At 37.8% G+C, this 20,937-nt stretch overlaps 1 protein-coding gene across 1 annotated transcript in view; it reads right to left on the reverse strand.

The window, feature by feature from the left end:
• LNPEP (leucyl and cystinyl aminopeptidase) overlaps window positions 1-20,937 on the reverse strand; it is a 65,594-nt gene that overhangs the window by 27,157 nt on the left and 17,500 nt on the right. Inside the window, exons 2-3 of the mRNA XM_050912882.1 lie at window positions 5,817-6,657; window positions 1,308-1,446 (exon numbers count right to left, since the gene is read on the reverse strand). Coding sequence (XP_050768839.1) covers window positions 1,308-1,446; window positions 5,817-6,657 — 980 coding nt within the window. The remainder of the gene's footprint in view (window positions 1-1,307; window positions 1,447-5,816; window positions 6,658-20,937) is intronic.

Below are 20,937 nucleotides of genomic sequence, written 5' to 3' on the forward strand. Positions count from 1 at the left end.
ATCATCTGTGGAAGGTACACTGAAGAATAGGATAGACTTTTAGCAACTATGTGCAATTAGCTCAGCAATGTCTGCTGCACACGTGCAGCAATAGTAAACCATAGTTTACTTTTTGTACATGAAGAACTATGGAAGCTGTTGAAAGTTGCCTTAGCCACTTGTCCAGCTCCTAGCAGAGGAAGGTGAGTGAGCACGCTTTCTTGTTTACATAACCAGGGGAGTTGTCCAGCAGAGTTTGTTTCTTCTTTCAGTGAAGAACAGAACAGCAAATAAAGTGCTCTTAGTCCTGGATGTAAACTAAAGTGCTGCAATCCTGTTAAAGTAATGGTTGAGAATCACCACAAATCCAGGAACATAAACATTCATGCATTGTGAAAAAGATACTATTTCGCAAGGTTGCAGTTATTAGCTTGGTTTTCAAAAACGGGGTAGCTATATCAGCACCTGAGCTTTTGACAACCTTTTGGAACCCAAACTGCACAGTGTACATGTGTGTCCCACCAACGCCAAGGGTATAATTTTTTTCATTACTGGTTAGATCAATGTCAATATTAATGAGTTTCTGTTGGGTGATAAATGGTGATAATGTTTTGATGAGAGAGGACCTAGTTCAGACACAGACCAGGTAATAAGTTAGTCTTGCTGGTCTGTCTAAATGAATTAGGCTTCTATAAAGGTTTCTCCAAAGGTTTAATGGCATAAAGCATCGCCATAAAATTCAAATATGCTCTTACAAGATTTTGCCTGAAAAGATGTAGCCGAGGGAATTTTAGATCCCTCATTCATATTCTGGGGTTGACTCTGTATTTGTACCCTACTTCCCCTCATTTAGGTTCAAAAGCGCATCCTTCAAGATCAGGCCTATCTTTCACGGAGACCGTTGCTAGTTACACAAACTATTGATAAAGATATTCCAGTATTCTGCACGTGTGCAGTATCAGCAAACATAGAAAACTCAAAAGTGAATCTTAAGGGCTGTTGAGACTGATGTAGCCAACAACAAAACTCCTGCAAAGTAACGATTCATTTAAATTCAACAGGAATCCCTCCCATAGCCATTCAACTGTCCCTACAATAACATCCTACACTGTGTAGTGCATTGAACAGTTGTTTTCTCTATGAAGTTATTTAGTTCAAGTCTTTGAGGAAGTGACAGTTTTATTGTCTTCATAATAAAATCATACAGTTTATAGCTTATCTGGTCAAGTCAATCCTCTGGACATTAATGCAACAAAAACACATGCAAAGCACTTAAACAGATTACGTAGGCAGCAGCTCTACCAAAATTCCTCTACAAAAGCAGGTACCTTTGGCATATTTGACAGAGTGGTAAGTTTCTCATCTCTTTTGATCTTGATTAAAAAAGTAGCTTTTAATGCTGGTTCATCAAAGCACGGAAAAGCAGACCTTGCTGCCAGAGGTTCAAACTGAGTTGCTGCAAACCACCTAATGGGAAGAGAAGAGCAAATTAAGAATTATGAAAAGGATAAATGTCAGTTTATTTTTGACAGAACAGTCATTTTCCCCCCAAACCTTGTAACAGCTTGTTATGGGAGTAGCTTTCTGAATAGTGGATGACAGGGCTGGTCCAGTCAGAATAGATGTTTCATTAACAAAAGGGTTTTTTAAAACCCCCAAAATGTATTTATTTGAGGACTAATCTGCTTGGCTGTTTTTTGCTTTCTTAACAAAGAAGAATACACCTGGAATAACATAATTAAAGAACAATCACCAAAATATAAGCCATCCAGTTTCCAGTAACAGGGAACAAAAAAGGAGATTGAAAAATTAAATTTTTGAGCATGCCCACTAAATGAACGCTTTGAAACCTCAGCAGCAGATGGGACTACAAGGAAGCTTTTTCATCTAATTGTCATGCCTCCTCCTGCAGATGCTCCCACAGTTCATCTAACTGTATGCCTTCTCCCTTTGCTGGCTAGTAGATGGATTCTGTGTAAATTCATGCACTGTCTTGTCTCTAATCCAGCAGCTAGTCATATCACAAGAGAACTTCTCAGAAGTTTATGTTCCTTCTCCAGTATTTTGATACTACCTACCTGCAGAAATTATGGCCTTTCCTAGAGAGCATCTCTGACTTGTATTCTACTCCTGCAAGACAACCGTGGGAGCTCAACAAGAAGTTTGTGAATTTAAATCTTGTATTTACTGGAGCTGAACAGTAGAGAGAACAGTAGTTCACATCGCTTTTTTCTTTCGTTTTTTTGGTTTGTTTTTTTTGTTTGTTTTTTTAAACCTAGTGCCAAGCTACCCACAAGTTTTTGGGTATTTTCTTTTCTTCTGCACCATGACGCCAACATTTTTGGACGTACAACTTTTCTGAGGAGGCACACTGCTGACAATTCAAAAGATTAAGCTCCATGCCTGCTTTCAAATTCTTACTCTTCTCTTCCCCCTCACTGACAATCTTGAAGTTGGTGCAGTAAGTTTCTTTTTCTTTTTTTCCTTCATCCCAAGATTTACAGAAGAAAAACAATCAATAAAGAACCATTCTGCATAAAAATATAAATAAGGCCCAACTTTTTTTTTTTAAATTTCCACCTGGCAACACTGAGTTATTTTGCCGTTTGGTAATTTGAATGTTTTTGTAGCAATATGAAAAGTCTTCAAAAGAAAATAAAACTAAACTAGAAGAAAAGACATTTTCTTGCAAAAGTAGCTTAATAGCTTGAGTTTTATACAGAAAATGCAATAACAACAGAGGTTGTCAAAGTAGCCCGCATTTGTAAAACCACTGACATTAAGTGTGCTGATTTTTGTTGGGATAGAGTTAATTTTCTTCATAGTAGCTAGTATGAGGCTACGTTTTGGATTTGTGCTAAAACCAGTGTTGATAACACAGGGATGTTTCCCAACAAGAAGTTGGGAGGGGACACAGCTGGGACAGCTGAACCCAACTGACCAAAGGGATATTCCATACCATATGACATCATGCTCAGCATATAAAGCTGGGGGAAGAAGAACAGGGGGGACACGTTTGGAGTTACAGCATTATGTCTTCCCAAGTAACTGTTATGTGTGATGGAGCCCTGCTTTCCTGGAGATGGCTGAACACCTGCCTGCCGATGGGAAGTAGTCAATGAATTTTGTGTTTTGCTTTGGTTGTGCGTGCGGCTTTTGCTTTACCTATCAAACTGTCTTTATCCCAACACATGAGTTTTCTCACTTTTACTCTTCCAATTCTATCCCCCATCCCACCAGGGGGGGAGTGAGCAAGCGGCTGTGTGGTGCTTAGTTGCCAGCTGGGGGTAAACCCTCACATTAAGCATACAGAGACAAAGCCCTGGAAATAAAAGAGACAGGCAAGGAAATGGAAATGATGATATCAACAAAGAGTTATCTGAAAAGGATTTACTGAAAAGCATACAAGTTAAAGCATGTGCTACATCCTGTTCCTGAACAAAAGCAGATAGCACTGGACTGAAGGGGGACAAAAACTCAAGAACTTACTGACAGATCATCTTTTTCCTCTGTGAACACTTACACATTCTCTTTCTACTACAGTAAATACAAGGAGAAAACAAAGCTTCAGCTACATCAGAATAGGAAAAAACATGGAAATTCAAAAAGAGGCTAATCATTCAAGTGATTTTTGCCTTCTACACTTACTGTATTCTTACTCCCACTTACTTCATGGTAATGCATACATTTAAGGTTTGTGATAAGCTACTTAGCTTTATTTCATTTCATTTCATCTTGTGGTTATGTTCTTCTGATGCGATCTATACCCTTCGTGATTCTTTATTATCCAAAGCATTCAGCAATGGAGAGACAACTTGTGGCATTTTTGTTATAATGACGGAATTCTGAAGCCTATCAGCAGTTTCCCAAGTGGCAACAGATTCTCTCTAATGATGATGCATACACTATAACATTTTAGTATATGCTCAGGAACAGCCCTTGTGTAAGAGGCTTATCAACAGCACTTTACCTGGGGGATCTGAACAGTCATCTACATTTGCACCTCAGTAAAACACACCCACCTTCATCAGAGATGCAGGCAAACTAAAACAGATCAGCAATCCTTTAACTCAAATTTATTTCTTAAAATTCTTGATCTCTTAAAGAAAGCCCCTTAGACTACCTCACATCAGGACCAACAGGAGCATATGGGAGCAAAGAGGAGAGAGTTCCTGCCTTATCTCAGTTACCAACCAATTCAAGAACCCACTTAATGTTCCACAATTCATCTGAATGCACCAGGTTTTGCATATATTTGAAAACAACTGTTGCAGCTAACTTATTTTCTTGTACACTTCAGCACTATGTCATAGACCCACTAGGACCTAAACAAAGGGAGTTTTAAAGGCAAGCTGTGAGTAAACTTTAGAAAAATAAACGAGTTTTTGTTTAAATGTCTGTTGTTAATGCTTACAGAGGCCTGCTGAATCTGAAACAAAACATCCTGGGTTTTTGTTTAGATAATAGAATAGAAATACATCTTTCTTATGTTAAGCAGCTTCCTAACAGCCTATGAAATCATCTTTACACTGAGTATCTTGTTTTGTTTATTTTTTTAAAGATGAGCCATCATTGAAGGACTTAAATAATTCAAACATTAGCAGCATATAGTTATCATATCTCACTGCAGAGAGAAAAATTATGAGCAAGTTTGCCACACTTCTGTTTTATTCTTCAAGGAGTCTCACTGAAAAAGTTTGCTACAGTTCAGTGAAGGGTCTTGTTTTAAGTAACTGAAAATAAATACAATCTCAGTGTGATCCTCTTCCCAGAAAATAATTTCAAGTCTATTTTGACAATCTGTAAAAGCTTGGGTTGGTGGTGCTAATTGTAAGTTCTGCCTTCCCCTTTCAGGAAACAAAATCTACTTATTAATATTTTGGGAATTTCCGTACAAACTCTCTGTTGTTGCAAAGATTTGTAACACTGATAAGATTGATTTTTCTTGCTTTTTCCTTTACATCCCATTTAACTTTTTTTTAAGCTTTAGGTCTTAGCATTTCTTAGCACAAGTCTGGTAAGTGTTTTATGTCTTCACTCTGTTTAGCAGTTGTTTTGTGGGCCCTTCAAAACTACTTTCCTGTCAGCTGGTCCTGGACTGACCCATACTGCTTTTTCCATCTTTCATTTATTGCACCTCTCTGTTGCTAGAAAACTTGCATGGACTATTATGTGCCAACAAAGGCCTGAACACTCTTTAAGTACATGGCCAGTGTAAGGCCCATTTGAAGTGGGTGGTGGTGGGTGGCGATTTCATTGGTAAAACCCACTAGTTTACCCTTTTTAAAAATAAGTGTGAAGTTTCCCTTTTCTCCAGTCACTGGGGACTTTGCCTGACTGCCGTGACTTTCCAAATACAATTGAAAGTGGCTTGGCAACTACATCTGCCAGTTCCCTTAGGACTGTGGGACGCATCTCATTGGGTCCCATGGACTTGTGTATGTTCAGGTTCCTCAGATGGTCTCGAACCCGATCTTCTCCTGCGATGGTGGAACTTTGTTCCCCCAGTCCCTGCCTTGAGACTCAAGGACTCAAGAGAAGTGGGAAGAATTTCCAAAGAGAGAAACTAAAAATTAAACAAACAAAAAGCCACACTATAGCTACCTACAACCACTATACTGCACTACATTTAACAGACGGAGAGGCTGCCCTGACTTAATGAACTCATCCATGAAAGACATTTTTTGAGGTAGATTAATCAGGACATTAAAGATCAATTTTGCTCAATAGGAATCAGTTGTATGAAACATCCAATAGAAAAAGCAACCCTTGTTATTTCTATTATCAAAGCACAATCTAGAAGTGGTAGAAGAGAGAAGCTGCATTTGTGAGCATACCTTTGCTTAGAATTCTCATCCTTGTAAGAAATTTTGTAAAAGCCATAATAAGTATCTGATAAATCAGATGAATATTCTATGTTGACAGTATAATTCTGTCCTACAAGGAGAGCCTCAGGAGCCATGACTGCAATCTGGTCATGCAATGGATATTCCAGGAATTCAACTGGCTTTGCTTCATGCCCTCCTGTTGAAGTAATGGTTGCCTTGGTGATATTAAGTCCTGAGCTGTGAAGTACAATCTTCCAAGTTACCTGGACAACATTAACCACTATCTTTACAGAGCCTGCAAATTTCAGAGTAGTTAGGTTTGGTTGCAAGACAAGATCATAATGCAGTGGTACAACATCAGGAGGAAGTCTAATTTTTGCCCATGGAAATAGTTTTCCATTGGTTGCCAAAGGGTATATTAATTCCATTGTATGATTTTTTTTATGGCAGCCTTCTTTGGTAAAGGTACATTTGGGAAGAAGATAAATTGCCATTATTAATGAAACTGCAACCACAAGAACAACTGTGCAAACCACCATGGTCCTTGTAGAGGGCACCAAACATGATCCATTTGGATTTTGTCTATAGACAGACATGTTATTCCGAAGACTCGAGCTTCTGTTCATGAAGGACATGCCCAGCAATTTTGCTGATGACTCATAATCCTCTTCATCATCGTCCATTTCATGCTCTCCAAGGCCACGCACCAAGAGCCGGGAGCTCCTGGGTTCATATTCCACTTCATCATGCTCCAGGGGATGTAAACAAGGCTCTTTTGCCAAGTCAACCACATCAGGCTCTTCTTCAAACATACTGTTTTCAATCATATTCCTGGGTAACTGAATTCGATCTGAAAAAGAAAAGACCATATGTTACATGATAAACAAAAGACATGATTATAATACCTCAAAGATAGTTTACTGAATTACAGAATGGGAAACACTTTTACAGCACATACGATCAAGAGGTGTTCAATTTTCTCTCTCAAGTTTGTTTCCAGAAAACATTTCTGTACTTTTCTGCCTACCGTAATTTTTCGTTCAGTATCTTCAAAAGGATGCTTCCATTGTGCATACTCAATCACATGTCTTGCACCTTAACTGAGGATCAGCTATATCATTGCATAGCACTTCCAGTTCATTGATATCAGTGTCTTGGCTACATTTCCTCTACCCCAGTAAACTATATCTATATTCCACTAAATTAGTTAAGATGGAATATTCTTTATGTTACAGGGTAAAGCACAGGCAGCCAATACAGTTATAGAGGTATTTCTGAATATGCTAGTTACTGAGTTCTTAATAGGGGAGAAAATCTGCCAATGTGCTGGCAGCTACACAAATAAAATATCCATTTGGCATTTTTAAACCTCATTTTTCACACACACCCTGAAAAAGATAAAAAATATTTCTCACATAAAAAAGACTGCATAAAAACTGTACTATACTATAAAATTTATAATTCCAACTGACATCTTCATGTAAGATCTAGCTCATACAACCCTTGAACAATCCATGTAGGCAAGAAGTTAAATCAGTGCCAGTCAGACTGTTTGTCTCCATAAAATTTGTCCTTAATAGTTAACAGATCACTGAACATAAAAGAAGAATTGAAATTCTTACCAAATTTTAAAAGCATCAGATACTCTTATATTCTACATGCAGTTATATTTTAATCAAACTTCTGGTCATGCCTATAACTGTTTGTGTAAAAGGTTATCTTTCAGCTAACCTGCTCAGTGGAAAGTGGAAAAAATCAAAAATACTGTTGGAAAGAAGTATATACAGGGAATGGGACATGGACACCTAAAAGTAGCTAACTTAGGAGCAAGGAACTTTTTTTCATCCTGTATTTAATCCAAAGCACTATAAACAACACAGAAAAGATGTTGATTGGCTTTTGTTAGGACACCACAGAGCTGTCTAGAGAACAAAACAACTCAAATGGAAAAGCCTTCTATATGGAGATTTCTCTCCCAAAGAGCCCAAGATACGCCATTACCAACTTTTTAAGGCCTTGAAATTACAGTTAATTTGAATTAGTCCCCTGTCACAGCTTCTCTCTAAGGGTCTAGACAAAACTTTTTTCCAACTGCAAGGCTTCAGAAATGCAACTAATTTCTTTCAGACATGAAGGTCTACTGCTAACTGAACAATAATCAGATCATGCCTCTATCCACATTCTATGTTTTCAGAATGAGAAAGATAAATTTTTCTTTGGATCTAAACATACTGAAAAGTAGGTTGACTTTTATAAATTTCTGACAAGAATGTACCTTTTGCCAATCTATATACAGCCTAGAATATCAAGAGTCCCTATAATACATAACTGATTTTATCTATATTGCTAAGCTACCATCCAATAATTGAGGATAATATTATACAGAAAAAAATTACATGAATAATTTCAGGAATATAAATATATATAGCTGCTTGATAGGACTTAAAATGTTGAAACAGACTAATGGAAGACATTGGGAGGGTAAAGATTTATGATTTGGTAGTAGCCTTCCCCCCCCCCCCCTTTTTTTTTTAAATGGCTGAAATTCTCAAAGGTTAAAATAAAACATCTTAAAGAAAAGATGGCAAGAATCTTTTCAAGCCAGATATACCAAACTCCTCAACATTTACTCTAAAATGTATCAAGATTTCCTGTTTCAAGGCCACAAACTCAGGAAACTATAGTGTCAGCAACCATAACACTGAAAAGGATGGAGCAAGTATTCTTATTCTAGCCCACTTTCTACCTTGATTTTCTCTTTGTGTAATATCTGTGTATTAAACCTCTAATGATACTCGCCTGCCACTTACTTCAGGGTTAGACTGACAGACTATTCAGATACCTTCAAAACAAATAACAGCTCTATAAATCAGCACCTTGCATTTCCAATAGAAAACTACTGCATTACTTTAAAAAAGATCATTGAACATTTCTCTGCAAAAGCCTTAAAATAAGAAAAAAGACAATAAAAAATCCTACCCCACAAAAGTCAGTAAGGGGAAGGTGCACTGGTCAATCTGATCAAGCAATATGGAGATGGATGAAAGCAGGGAGTTTGCTGGAATTTGAATCTACCTGCTCACCCTTTGTCCCACTGTAAACACGCTGCTCTGACTAGGAATAGGAACAGAGGGTCACAGGATACCTGAGGTTGGAAGTGACTTCAGGAGGTCATCTACTCCAACCTTCAGGCAAAAGCAGCTTCTAAAAGTTTCTGTCCTTATGGTATTTCCCAGTGTAGTGCTCATGTTCCAGCCTTCAGGCTGTGGTTGCAGTTCAGTGGTCCAGCATTATGGTCTCTACATTTCATCATGTGCACTCAAATATCAGATTGGAGGCCTCACAGAGTAAAGAAAGAGGATAGAAAGCTAAGTTACAAGTGAAAACACATAGACAATCTAGTGGAGAAAAAAAAGTGGAAAGAAAGTATTGTGCAATGGAAGCTCTTTTACAATTCCTCTATCCTAGAACAGTTTATCAAGAATTCACTAAACTACTTCTAGCACGGATTCTTTTTGATTACTCCCTCAGCTTGTTACTCTTCAAATCTGCTGGCTAGCTTCAATCAAATTTGAAAACAGACTCAAGATCAAATTTCTTCAAGTCCCAATGCAATCCCATCCCAAAACAACGAGCTGCTGGTGGAAGACACCCAAATCAGTATCTGCTATGTAGAAAAGGCAGGTATTAAGACTCACATCTTAACCACTCCAAAAGGTAGCAGCCAATCAGTACACAGCTCCAACCCCAGCCATGGCATGTGCTGCTGCATGGCCAGCAAAAGAGGTAGAAGACAGGGGAGGCACTGCAGAGGGAAGGAGGAGAAAGATAAAGAGCATAAATCTGACGGAAAGTAGGCTTCATCAGCTCTGCTGCTCATAGAATATTTTGCTTTTTGAAGAGCGTATTCTCTAATAAGTTTCTTCTAAAGCCAACTATCTTAATATTTTCAAAGTTGCATACAGGAACTAATAAATTTTAGTCAAAAAACATTATACAAAAAAATCTCAAACTGAAACTAAGATAGGAAAGCTAAAACAGAGGTTAGTTTCAAGGTAGTTCACAGTTGTAATACCTAAGAGACGTTCATTTCTAGGAAAACAACAGTTAAAACCAATTTCTATGGAAGTATTTGCAAAAATTGGAAGCAATCAGTCTTGGTTGTTCTGTAGTGCTGGAAATCTGTAAGATCAGAACTTTACTGAAGATCAAGGGCATCACCAGACTACTATTCTCCACTGGAAAACAGACAGAGAAAGTATCAAAAGGTTACTGGAGTTATTTATGCTGACTTATGCATTCACAGAAGCACAGAAGTCAGGCTACTTTTCAGAGAAGAACCATGGTGGCAAACATGTTTAAAGCTTTTACACTCAGATAAACTCTGGACTGTTTGCTTCCTGCTGGTTCACTGGAATTTATAACATGATAGTGTGAGTCATCAACCATGTGAATTGAACTCTTATGACCTTTCAGGTTTAATGCATGAGCTACTACAATATGAGCTAAAAAGCCCATAGGAAGGACAAAAAAAGGTATTCTTAAATTGAAACAAGCCATAAGGAATAAGCAACAGCCTGAGGAATATGACTGCAACCATCACACTTCACTGTCATCTTTCACACCAAGTAAGGCCAAGAGGCAAACATTCCCATTGTAAAACATACTAAAAGCACATTAATTCAGCTATTCAAGCAGATTAATTCAGATTCCAAATATGACGCAGGAAAAATTAGTATAAGTGCAAGACTAGGGAACTTTAACCTGTAAAGAAGCTGCATGGTTCCAGTGAGCTACCACTGTCATGCCAGAGGCTACAGGTGCACTAGAGGCATTCGTGGTCACAATTAAGTACTGATCTGCACTGCTAAAATGCACTACAAAAATTATCGGTCATCAGGCATGGCAGTTTAAATCTAAATCTTTACTAAAGATCAGCTTAGTGTGAGAGTGAGCTTAGTGAGGTAAAAAAAAGTCATGGGGCTGAGTCTTGTTGCTCCCTAATTAACACTAACGAAATGACACTAAAAGCTTAAAGCTTAAGCTTAAATACACCCAAGTAAAAGTGATTTTACACAATTCTTCCACAAATTTGTAATCTAATCTGAAAATTAGAGATTTTCAACATCTTCCTCAATATGTAATCTATTATCACATCTAGCAGAGAACAATGTGAATACTCACAGTTTAGAAACAATCCTGAGAAAAGATGTGAGGTTAAAACCTAAATGTGATAGACTAATCCAGAAAGCCAATCCTCCTAATGCTGCAAAGCTGAAGGAAGGCAGACATTTTCTCAAAATCGATGATTTTGAAAAAGTTTCTTTAGAGCTGCCTCCTGCAACACAGATACCCAAAAACCTATTGCAACACATCTCCTCATTACAGTATTCAGGGGACCATAACAAGCCTGGTCTGCTGTTTTCTGTAAAGAGGACAGAATGCTTAGACATGAAATTCAAATGCAGTTTGCAACAGGACAAGCCAACAATATGATAAGCTTGCTGTATATACTCCATCCTTTGCTAATCTGAACAGCATAGTCATATCTAGGTGGTAAAAAGTGGCATGACTAGAGGACACAAAGGTGAGTAATTAATCAGATCAAGCTAAACAGAAGGAGGTCCCTTATCTTGTTCATACGAGACATATCTCTCACTCCTACACACTTTCACACATTAGTCTTTTAACTTACAAAGCAACTTTACTGCTATACTCCAGTGAAAAAACATGATCGTGCAGGGACAATCAGGGTCTACAGTAAAACTGTCTAGCATTTGCTGCAAGTATTTATTTTGTCTGAGGAGCTCCATTCTCATTAACGAGGAGAATGTAAGCTTTCCCCTGAAGTGTAAAAGCCTCAGGCAACACCATGCAATGAATCTCAGTATGTGCAACAATGAAGTATCTTATGATGTTTTGGTTTTGGAATCCATTACAAATATTCTGTAGAATACAAAAAGTCATTATTCCTTTATTTTTTAGAGTCAGTATCTTCCTATAATGCTGTTGATACCTCTTTATAACACTAGAAGTATGTACTTTTCCCTTGCAAAACAAAATCAGTAATCTCTCGGTTATCAGGATTCATGTCCGGGTATTCTATCTCAGAACTGAAATCTCAACACTCAAAATTCTTATATGAATCTAAGCGACTCATTCCTCAAGTTCATTCCTTTTTAAAATGTATGCAGAAAATGCTTGAAGGCAATTATTCTTTTTTCAACTTTCCATATTCTAATGAAGAGGTTAAAATTTTAAAAACTGCACAATTTAAACCCAACAAATCCTATTGGTAGTCAGACTGTTGCCACTTTCTGAGACTGAAGTTCAGCACATTATCATATTTAAATAATGAGCAGGTATCACGCAGTATTTTAACTAAAAGGGATGTTAAAAGAATTACAGTAACACCTGGCATTTTGTAACTACCAAACCCCTACTGCAGAGATAAGCATAGGAAACTTTCTGTTACCCTGGAATAACCTAGAAGCCAAGCAACTATTGAGTAGCACGTCGTCACAGACCAGCAGATGTAGCAAAACCCAAGGCCAGACCAAATGGCTCTGTGTAAAGTATGCCGACTAGCTGGAGTAAAAACTGATTCCCACAGAATGTAAACTACTTCAGTTGCGTTTAATTAATGGGATAGAGGGTGCAGAGTTACTGCTGCCCCAAAATAGACATCTGCTAATGTGTTGATGTGTTCTGTGCCTGGTCTATCAGGAAAGAACACAGAAAAACTATGAACAAAGTACTTGTTTTGCTACCTGACTAGCTACGAAGCAACTCTCTGATATTATGCCGAAGAATAATTCTGTCCAATGATTTCAGGAATAGCTACAGGTGTTTAACAATGGGGTTAATTATTCAGGGCCGTAATGCTGTTTTACATACCTAACTTTTATGTCCAATTTTGAAAGCATTGGCCTTTTCTTAGCAGAAGCAGCTGTGGACCAAACAGCAAATTCCATAGACAAACCACATGGATTTTGTTCCTGCTAGTGACTGGTTGCATTTGCTAAGACCATCCAATGGGGCGAAAAGCAACTTCGAGGTGGTTTTTTCCTTTTAAAGATCTATTTTGTGTTCATGTACCTGTCTAAATGCCACCTTTTCTAGAATTAGTGGTGAAACACTTGCAAGATTTTGGCACAGATAGTCAGCTCAGAATATATGATTCCTAATACATGAATGAACCTGCTACCACGATGGTAAAGTGAGTTTGAGAAAAAGATGCCAGCAGGAACAAAGATTGTGCCACACAGTCTAAAGTCAGAAGAGCAAAGGTTCCACTATTCCTTAAGCATTGGAAAATTAGTTTTACACTCTTAAGTTTCAGCAAACAGTGCAAAGCTGTTCGTTTACAGGACTCCAAGAAAAGATATTAAGCGCTTACAAGCACTTGCAAATACACTGTATAAGGCAGGTAAGCACACTTCAAGCGGACAGATGTATTGTCATAAAAAGAGTAAGACTGGTTATAGTACATGGAACCTGATCTTGTCTCCTTTGTTTGGACTTTGGTACTAGTAACAAAGGAAAGGAATGTGATAGTGAAAGCTAAAGCAGGTCACTGATACATAGCTACGGATACAAAGACTGTACACATGCTACTGCTCTTAAGTTATTTAATCCTTGTCAGTAACTAACATTATGTCACATGGAAGAGCCAATGAAGAAACTTTGCAGAAATAATGACACCTGTGAAGTCACTGCACTGCTTTACATCAAAAGTAGTATATTCAGTATAACCATGTCCCCAGCAAAAGAAAAAAAAAAAAGCTTGAAAATTAGATATCAGAAGAATGTTTTCATTACAACTTAAAATTCATATTTTGCTTAGTGAAGTAACAGTTTCTCATCATATCTGGGAAAAAAAAAATAAGAAGCCCTCCACAATTTAAAAAGAACCTATTATAGCCAAGACAAATGTATAAAATTTTTCTGCTACACTTGCAGTGTCTTTAAGAGGTGGTATGATCTGTGCAGTTGTGTACGTAGACATGGCACTAGAAATTTTGTGAGTAACAGGTGTACTTGCTATAAAATCTTTTCTTTTAAGAAAAGGATGAACATGTTACAGTACAGTATTCATCTGTATTTATGAGAGAGGAAAACAAAAATATACCTACTTCAGGTTTACGTAGTGAAATTTCTCACACATACCTCATGTCATCAGTCCTTCCAAGCTAGGGACAAGAACACATGAAATGTGAGAGCCAATAAAAAACAGAGGAACTTGCATTGTATAGTTTGAATGCAAGAAGTAGGAAAACAAGCTATAGGAAAACAGCATAAGTAATATTCAGCAAGCTTTCAGAAATTTTACGGGTTTGTTAAGATTAAACCAACATATAAACAAATACTAGTTTTTATTTTAAATTTAAAATAAGTCTACATTCTAAATGTACAAACCACTAAGCCTATCATTAGAAAAAAATTATTCTTAATGCATGGCAGGAGAGAAAGGCTAGACTTGACTATAGAAACAAAAATTTAATTTTTCACATTAAATACTTATCTAAAATGTGTGTAAGGACATTTGAGACACTGAGGATTTGTAAAGACTATTAAAGGCTTCCACTTTTTGTCCTGAACTGTCTGTCCCTAAATCTGCATCTTCAGCCTCAAATAAAAGGAGCGTAGGGAGAGAGAAACGTTCTCTTAATACTCCAAATCTCTCTGAATTGTCCTGACTAAAATTTCAGAATTGTTACTATGGAAAAGCAACACAGTATATGGTTTTCAACCACCCTTTTCTAAATTTTTTTGTTAATTCAATTTGGCATAGACCTGTCTTCCACATTTACCTAATCAAAGTCATAAATCTATTAGTTTATGCTGAGTTACTTAGTAAAAAGATAGTTTTAACAGAATTGTAGAAATGAAAACTATACACACAGGCTCTGCTCCTACTAAAGTTAGTTTACCAATTCTACTTAAGAGGGAACGAATTAATCTCCACAATTCCAAATTGCAAAACGTTAAAGTTTTCATAGAAGAAAGGGGGGAACATTCACTCTTGTTTGTGGATGCCATGTTGGACTCATTGCTTGAGTCTTGCTCCAAATCTTGATCTTATTCTCAGCCAAAACTGTTACGGTTATTGTTTCTGCCTTGACTGAGGGGAAAGAAGGGAGACGGGTAGCCCAAAGGGGAGTTCCAAAACACAGATTCATTTTCACAGGTGCTGAAACTGGCATACAGAGGCATTTTGAAGAAAACTGAGATTCTAAATACTACACTGGAAATCCAAAAGGTGAGAAGTATTTCAGAAAGTGCAATCACTTCCTCGGTGGAGACTGCCAATTAAAAATCGCCAGTTCCAAATACCACTAATTAGAATTTTTATCACTGCAAGTAAGCATTAGAGTTTAAGTCAACAGAAATAAGCATACCCGGTATAGATAAGTACAACTTGTTATCCAATATTTTTTTCAACAGATGAGGAATAAAATGGCCTTGGCTTCCAAAGAAGTAGAGGTTTAACTGACAACCAAACATCTGAATTGGTAGCCTTTGAAAGCGTACACTTAAAACTTTCACTGTTAACATTTTCTTGAAAAGAAACTTGATTTTTTCTAAATTTAAAGACAAAATAAGGCTAGAAACCTTAGTTGATGTTATTTATGAACCGCATAATCTAATAAGTCAGGAGTTTCAAAAATCCAGCAGAGAAGGAAGTGACACAAATGCTGTTACACTCCACCCCACTTAACCACTTCAGCAAATGAAATAAGACAAAAAAGATCAAGAAACAGAAGTGACAACCTAGAAAATATACAATATTTTATATCAATAATTTAATGAAAAATAAATAAAGATTTTAAGAATAAAATCTTCGAAAGAGATGAATATTGAGGCAATTTTTTTGTTTTTCATATTCCCCCTTCCCTTATTATTCAAATCCATATCTATTATGTCCTATTTATATGCTACCTCTTAAGATCTTTGGCATAGGATTTGAATACATAGATGACATTATCTCACCACTAGGTGACATCCAATTTTTTTCCCCTCAAAATTCCAAAAGAATACAAATAATTACTATTGATTAATTCCTGGCTGTATATGCCAGTAACTGCTCAGTCTACAAATGCTTAAGAGTAACAAAGGTCCTCCTATCTAAAGCCTTCTTTAGGGTCTTTCTGAATGTTTGGATGCAGCTTCAGAGTTGCCTTCTGTGTTACCACAATTTCAAAACCTGCCGGTCAAATCAGAAATAACTTCAGTTCTGTAAGAAACCCAGAACATGATCCCTTAGGTAAAATTATTGATCTCAGCAAGTAAGTACATGAAAAGTGCCCTCAAATGCTCATCTGTGTAGTAGCCTGTAGCAAAAAAAGTGCTAGATAAACCGGCAGTAGTTCTATTAATTCTCCACACATCTGCAGCCTTACGACTCCTGCTTGCTTAGGCAAATCATTTTCACTTCATGATCTGAACAGAGGATTATACAAGAGACACTGAAATAAACTGGCTAAAAGCAACTGTACTGATAGTTAATCTTTACTTTGATTTAAACTGTAATTCCCTTTTGATGCAACATCAGCAGCTATGAAAGGAAAGCCATGCTTTCTGAGCATGGAGCATACACATGAAGTAAAGTCTAGCTTTTAAAGTTAGCTAGAGCAAACAGATAAATGGACCCACTCATCTGCAGAACTGCTTGTCATCCTAATGTTTATGGCCAGTCCAGAAGAATGGGATGGAGCCTCTCAATCCACCTGAACATTAAGTACGTAGTAGCTTCATCACCTTTTAACACACTTGAAAGGAGACCACCTCCAAAGTTACTTGTGAAGCAGAATTCCCTTCCGTCTCTGCTGAATCAGAGAACTAAACAGTAGGAATACAGTACTGACTGGAGCCAGTGGAACTACGCAGTCCAGTTCTTTGTCACAGACAAGCAAAACAACTGATGGTCAATCCAGACAGACTTTACATGCAATTCTATTCTAAAAAAAAAAAATCTACAGAAATATGAACCTGAAGCTAAGTTCTACAATTCCTTTGCCTTACCTTAGCACTAACTTCTGTCTATTTCACTCATTACTCACTACCTCAAGGAAAACACCTTCAGCATAAAAAAAAATCAGTGCAGTGGAAATGAAATACTTATTCAGTAATGCAAAATACACTCTTGGAAAGTTTCTGTAGTTGATTTGCCAGCAATATTCAGTGCTTGGCATGGAATTATTCCCAGAAATGCAGGTTTCCTGCTACTACCTGCTAACTATCTTTTAAGGATTAGATTTGCCATTTGTATCAAACTGTTGATTGCTGAGGTCTAGTGTTTTATCTTTTCTTGATGAATTGTATACATTAGGATAGTCAAAATCAGTACACAGTGGTTCCTCCAGGTTGCTTTATAAATAACCAAAAAAAAAAAGCAGAAATTGGGCAAAAAAAAAAAAAAAAAAAGACGGCAATTTTATATATTTAGCAGAAAATGGTAATGAGTGGTTGATCAGATCTGTGCTTATAAACAGTTAAGAGAAGTGCTACATGATTCCATCTGAGAGGTATTTATATTTGAAAGAACATTACTTTAAATTCTTCATTCATTGTTTGCTGATAAGCTTTTCTGGGCAGTGCTGGGTGAGCAGCATTCTGTAAATTTGTGTCCAAGTGTCCAAGAGTATAAAATTTTGGAAAAAAATTCTGACCAGTTTACGAAAAAAGTTATTTCACGTGGTTTACGGACTCTGTAATCTATTTAGGAATGAGATAATTTCTTTAAAGACATTTGCTTTTATTTTAACTACATTTAGAAATATAAATTGCTCCAAGGGAACCCTTGGCCTAAAGTTTTAGTATGGCCTGTAGGTTAGGCTGCAGTGAGAGTAGATCCTTTCAGTGACAGCTGTAGAGTCAGAAGCAGCATTTTAAGATTTGAGCAGAAGTTAACCCAACACAAAAGGCTTCTAGTGGCTAAACAGCTCTTGAAGTTGTAGAATAAGTATTATAAAATTGTCTCTACTCAAGTGTCCACAGTCCGATTTCTGAAATTGCTGGTGCAGACAACAGAAAAATAAAATCAAAGGCTGTGATTAGCAACAGCTGTCTTATGTTACAAGCTCTGTTAAGGACACAGGCCTCTCTCCTCTTCTGTAAAACATAGCTTTGAAAAAGACATAAGGGTGTTACTTGATATTTCAGCAATGATCTTTTCTGAGATGAATTATTTTAAATCGCAGCAGCCCAAGTAAAAACAGCGTCTCATTTACACACACTCCTCTATGCAGCAGATACTTTTAATGCCCTCAAAATTTCTTCTGAAATAGTAATGCAGTGTCTTGCGTTCATTGATCCTTTTTCCCTGTCCCGTAGTGCCATTTTTTTACTTTCATGATATGTGAATTCCAAATAAGGCAGATCAACAAAAATACTCAGAAGACTATTTGTTACTGACTTTTCCATTTTTCAGCTTTTGTAGCTGTTTAATTTAAAACTTGCATGAAAATACCCAGGGCTTGTTCATAAAGATTTCTGCATTTATCAGTTCATTTATATCAAATATGGGAAAAGAGTGGGTTATTTTAAAAAAGAAAGAAACAAGCAAACAGAAGTCTGAAATTACCTTGCTGCTGAAAAACAAAAGCCGCAATTTGGAGGCCTGACAGGCAACTTTGTCATTTGCATCCCAACACCTAGCTCTCAGAGAGTCTGAGTTACTGTATGGGCTTAGGGTCAAAACATCCAAACAAGTGTAATTTACACATTTTGTTACTGTCACGAAAATATTTCTGGAAAAACTTTGATTATCAGTAAGCATTTTCTCTTCACAGGAATTACAACAGAGAGTTACTTTGGTTTGAGTTACTACCTCATCAACTCACAAAACCACTATTGTATTTTCAAAATGAAGGAACTCAAGTCAGTATATAGATTTAATGTTTTCTTTCCAGTTGCTCTTTCTAGAAAATAAATTCTTATTTGCTTAAATCTGGTTTGGGGTATTTCTTTTCCTTCTGATCTGTCAACAGGTAAATTAGTCTAGGGAGTTTAGACTCTAGTCTAGAGTCTAAATCTAGGGGAGGTGAAATAACAGGGACAAATTTAGAGCCAAAATGCTGAGTTAAGTTATTTAATTGTATGACAGTTCACATTCAAGATAAAGAATTACCAGTTTTATATCAAATTTTCTGGAGGAAAAAAAACACAAAACCAAACCAACAGTTAAGTAAGAAAGAAATTTTCCAAGTTACTTAGTTACTGAAGACTGGGAGGTACAGTGAAGTTGGAGGTGACGACACCTGGAAATAACGAACTTTCCTTTTTTCAGTGAGGGACAGAAATCAATACAATGTCTTCTGAACTGACTGGTTTAATAATTTTCTGATGACATGATTATTAAATAAAGATAGATTTTTCTATAAATAAAAGATATTTCAATATGATCTAAGTATAATTATATAAATATAATACTAAATGAAATTAATTACAATTTGCTCTCATGCTACAGTGAGTCACAAAAGTGAGAAAGTTTTAAAACAAAATCTCAGTTTAGGTACAGAATTATATTTCAATTTTCCCTCTACTGGTTTATTAGATAACGAAAACTATCAAAATATAAGGTGCTGGAAGCATGTCCTGCTAACTACTAGGATCTGGTAGGGGTGACAAAGAGGACAAGCAGGTTGATTCTTCTGAATGACTTCCATGATGTAGAGCTGCAAACTGCACGGCACTGTGTCTTCAGAGAATGCAGTGTAATAAAGCCTCCTCCCAACACAAAGGCGCAGCTGATGGGCAATAATGGTCTTGTGGACCAAGTATGGTCTGGCTTCAGCTGAGCTTCATAACTCCTGCTGGCTTCATAATCCAAGGGGAAAGGGTTAGCGATCTGCTACACAACTTAGACACACAGAAGTCTGTGGTGCCAGATGGGATCCACACAAGGGTACTGAGGGAGTTGGTGGACATGCTCACCAAGCCACTTTCAATAATTTACCAGCAGTCCTGGCTTATCAGGGAGGTCCCAGTTGACTGGACATTAGCAAATGTGATGCTCATCTACAACAAGGGCCGGAAGAAGGATCCAGGGAACTACAGGCCTGTCAGTCTGACCTCAGTGCTGGGGAAGGTTATGGAGCAGATCTTCTTGAATGCCATCACATGAAATGTAGAGGACAACCAGGTGATCAGGTCCAGTCAGCATGGGTTTATGAAAGGCAGGTCCCGCCTGACTAACCGGATCTCCTTCTATGACAAGATTATCTGCTTAATGGATGAGAGAAAGGCTGTGGATGTTGTTTACCTGGACTTTAGTAAAGCCTTTGACACCGTGTCCCACAGCATTCTCCTGGAGAAACTAGCTGCTCATGGCTTGGACAGGTGTACTGTTCATTGGGTAAAAAACTGGCTGAATGGCTTGGCCCAAACAGTTGTGGGGAATGGAGTTAAATCCAGTTGGCGACCGGTCACAAGTGGTGTTCCCCAGGACTCAGTATTGGGGCCAGTTCTGTTTAATATCTTTATCAATGATCTGGATGAGGGGATCGAGTGCACCCTCAGTAAGTTTGCAGATGACACCAAGTTGGGTGGGAGTGTTGATCTGCTTGAGGGCAGAAAGGCTCTACAGTAAGATCTGGACAGGCTGGATTGATGGGCCGAGGCCAACTGTATGAGATTCCACAAGGCCAGGTGCTGGGTCCTGCACTTGGGTCATAACAACCCCATGCAACAGTGCAGGCTTGGGGAAGAGTGGCTGGAAAGCTGCCTGGCAGAAAAGGACCTGGGGGTGTTGGTCAACAGCTGGCTCAATAGGAGCCGGCAGTGGGCCCAGGTGGCCAAGAAGGCCAATAGCATCCTGGCTTGTATCAGAAATAGTGTGGCCAGCAGGACGAGGGAAGTGATCGTCCCCATGTACTCAGCACTGGTGAGGCTGCGCCTCAAATACTGTGTTGAGTTTTGGGTTCCTCAATACAAGAAAGACCTTTAGGTGCTGGAGTGCATCCAAAGAAGAGCAGCAAAGCTGGTGAAGGGTCTAGAGAACAAGTCCTATGAGGAGCAGCTGAGGGAACTGGGGTTGTTTAGCCTGGAGAAAAGGAGGCTGAGGGGAGACCTTATCACTCTCTACAACTACCTGAAAGGAGGTTGTAACAAGGTGGGTGTTGGTCTC

The sequence above is a fragment of the Gymnogyps californianus genome, chromosome Z (genome assembly GCF_018139145.2).
Source record: "Gymnogyps californianus isolate 813 chromosome Z, ASM1813914v2, whole genome shotgun sequence".
Classification (NCBI taxonomy): Eukaryota; Metazoa; Chordata; class Aves; order Accipitriformes; family Cathartidae; genus Gymnogyps; species Gymnogyps californianus.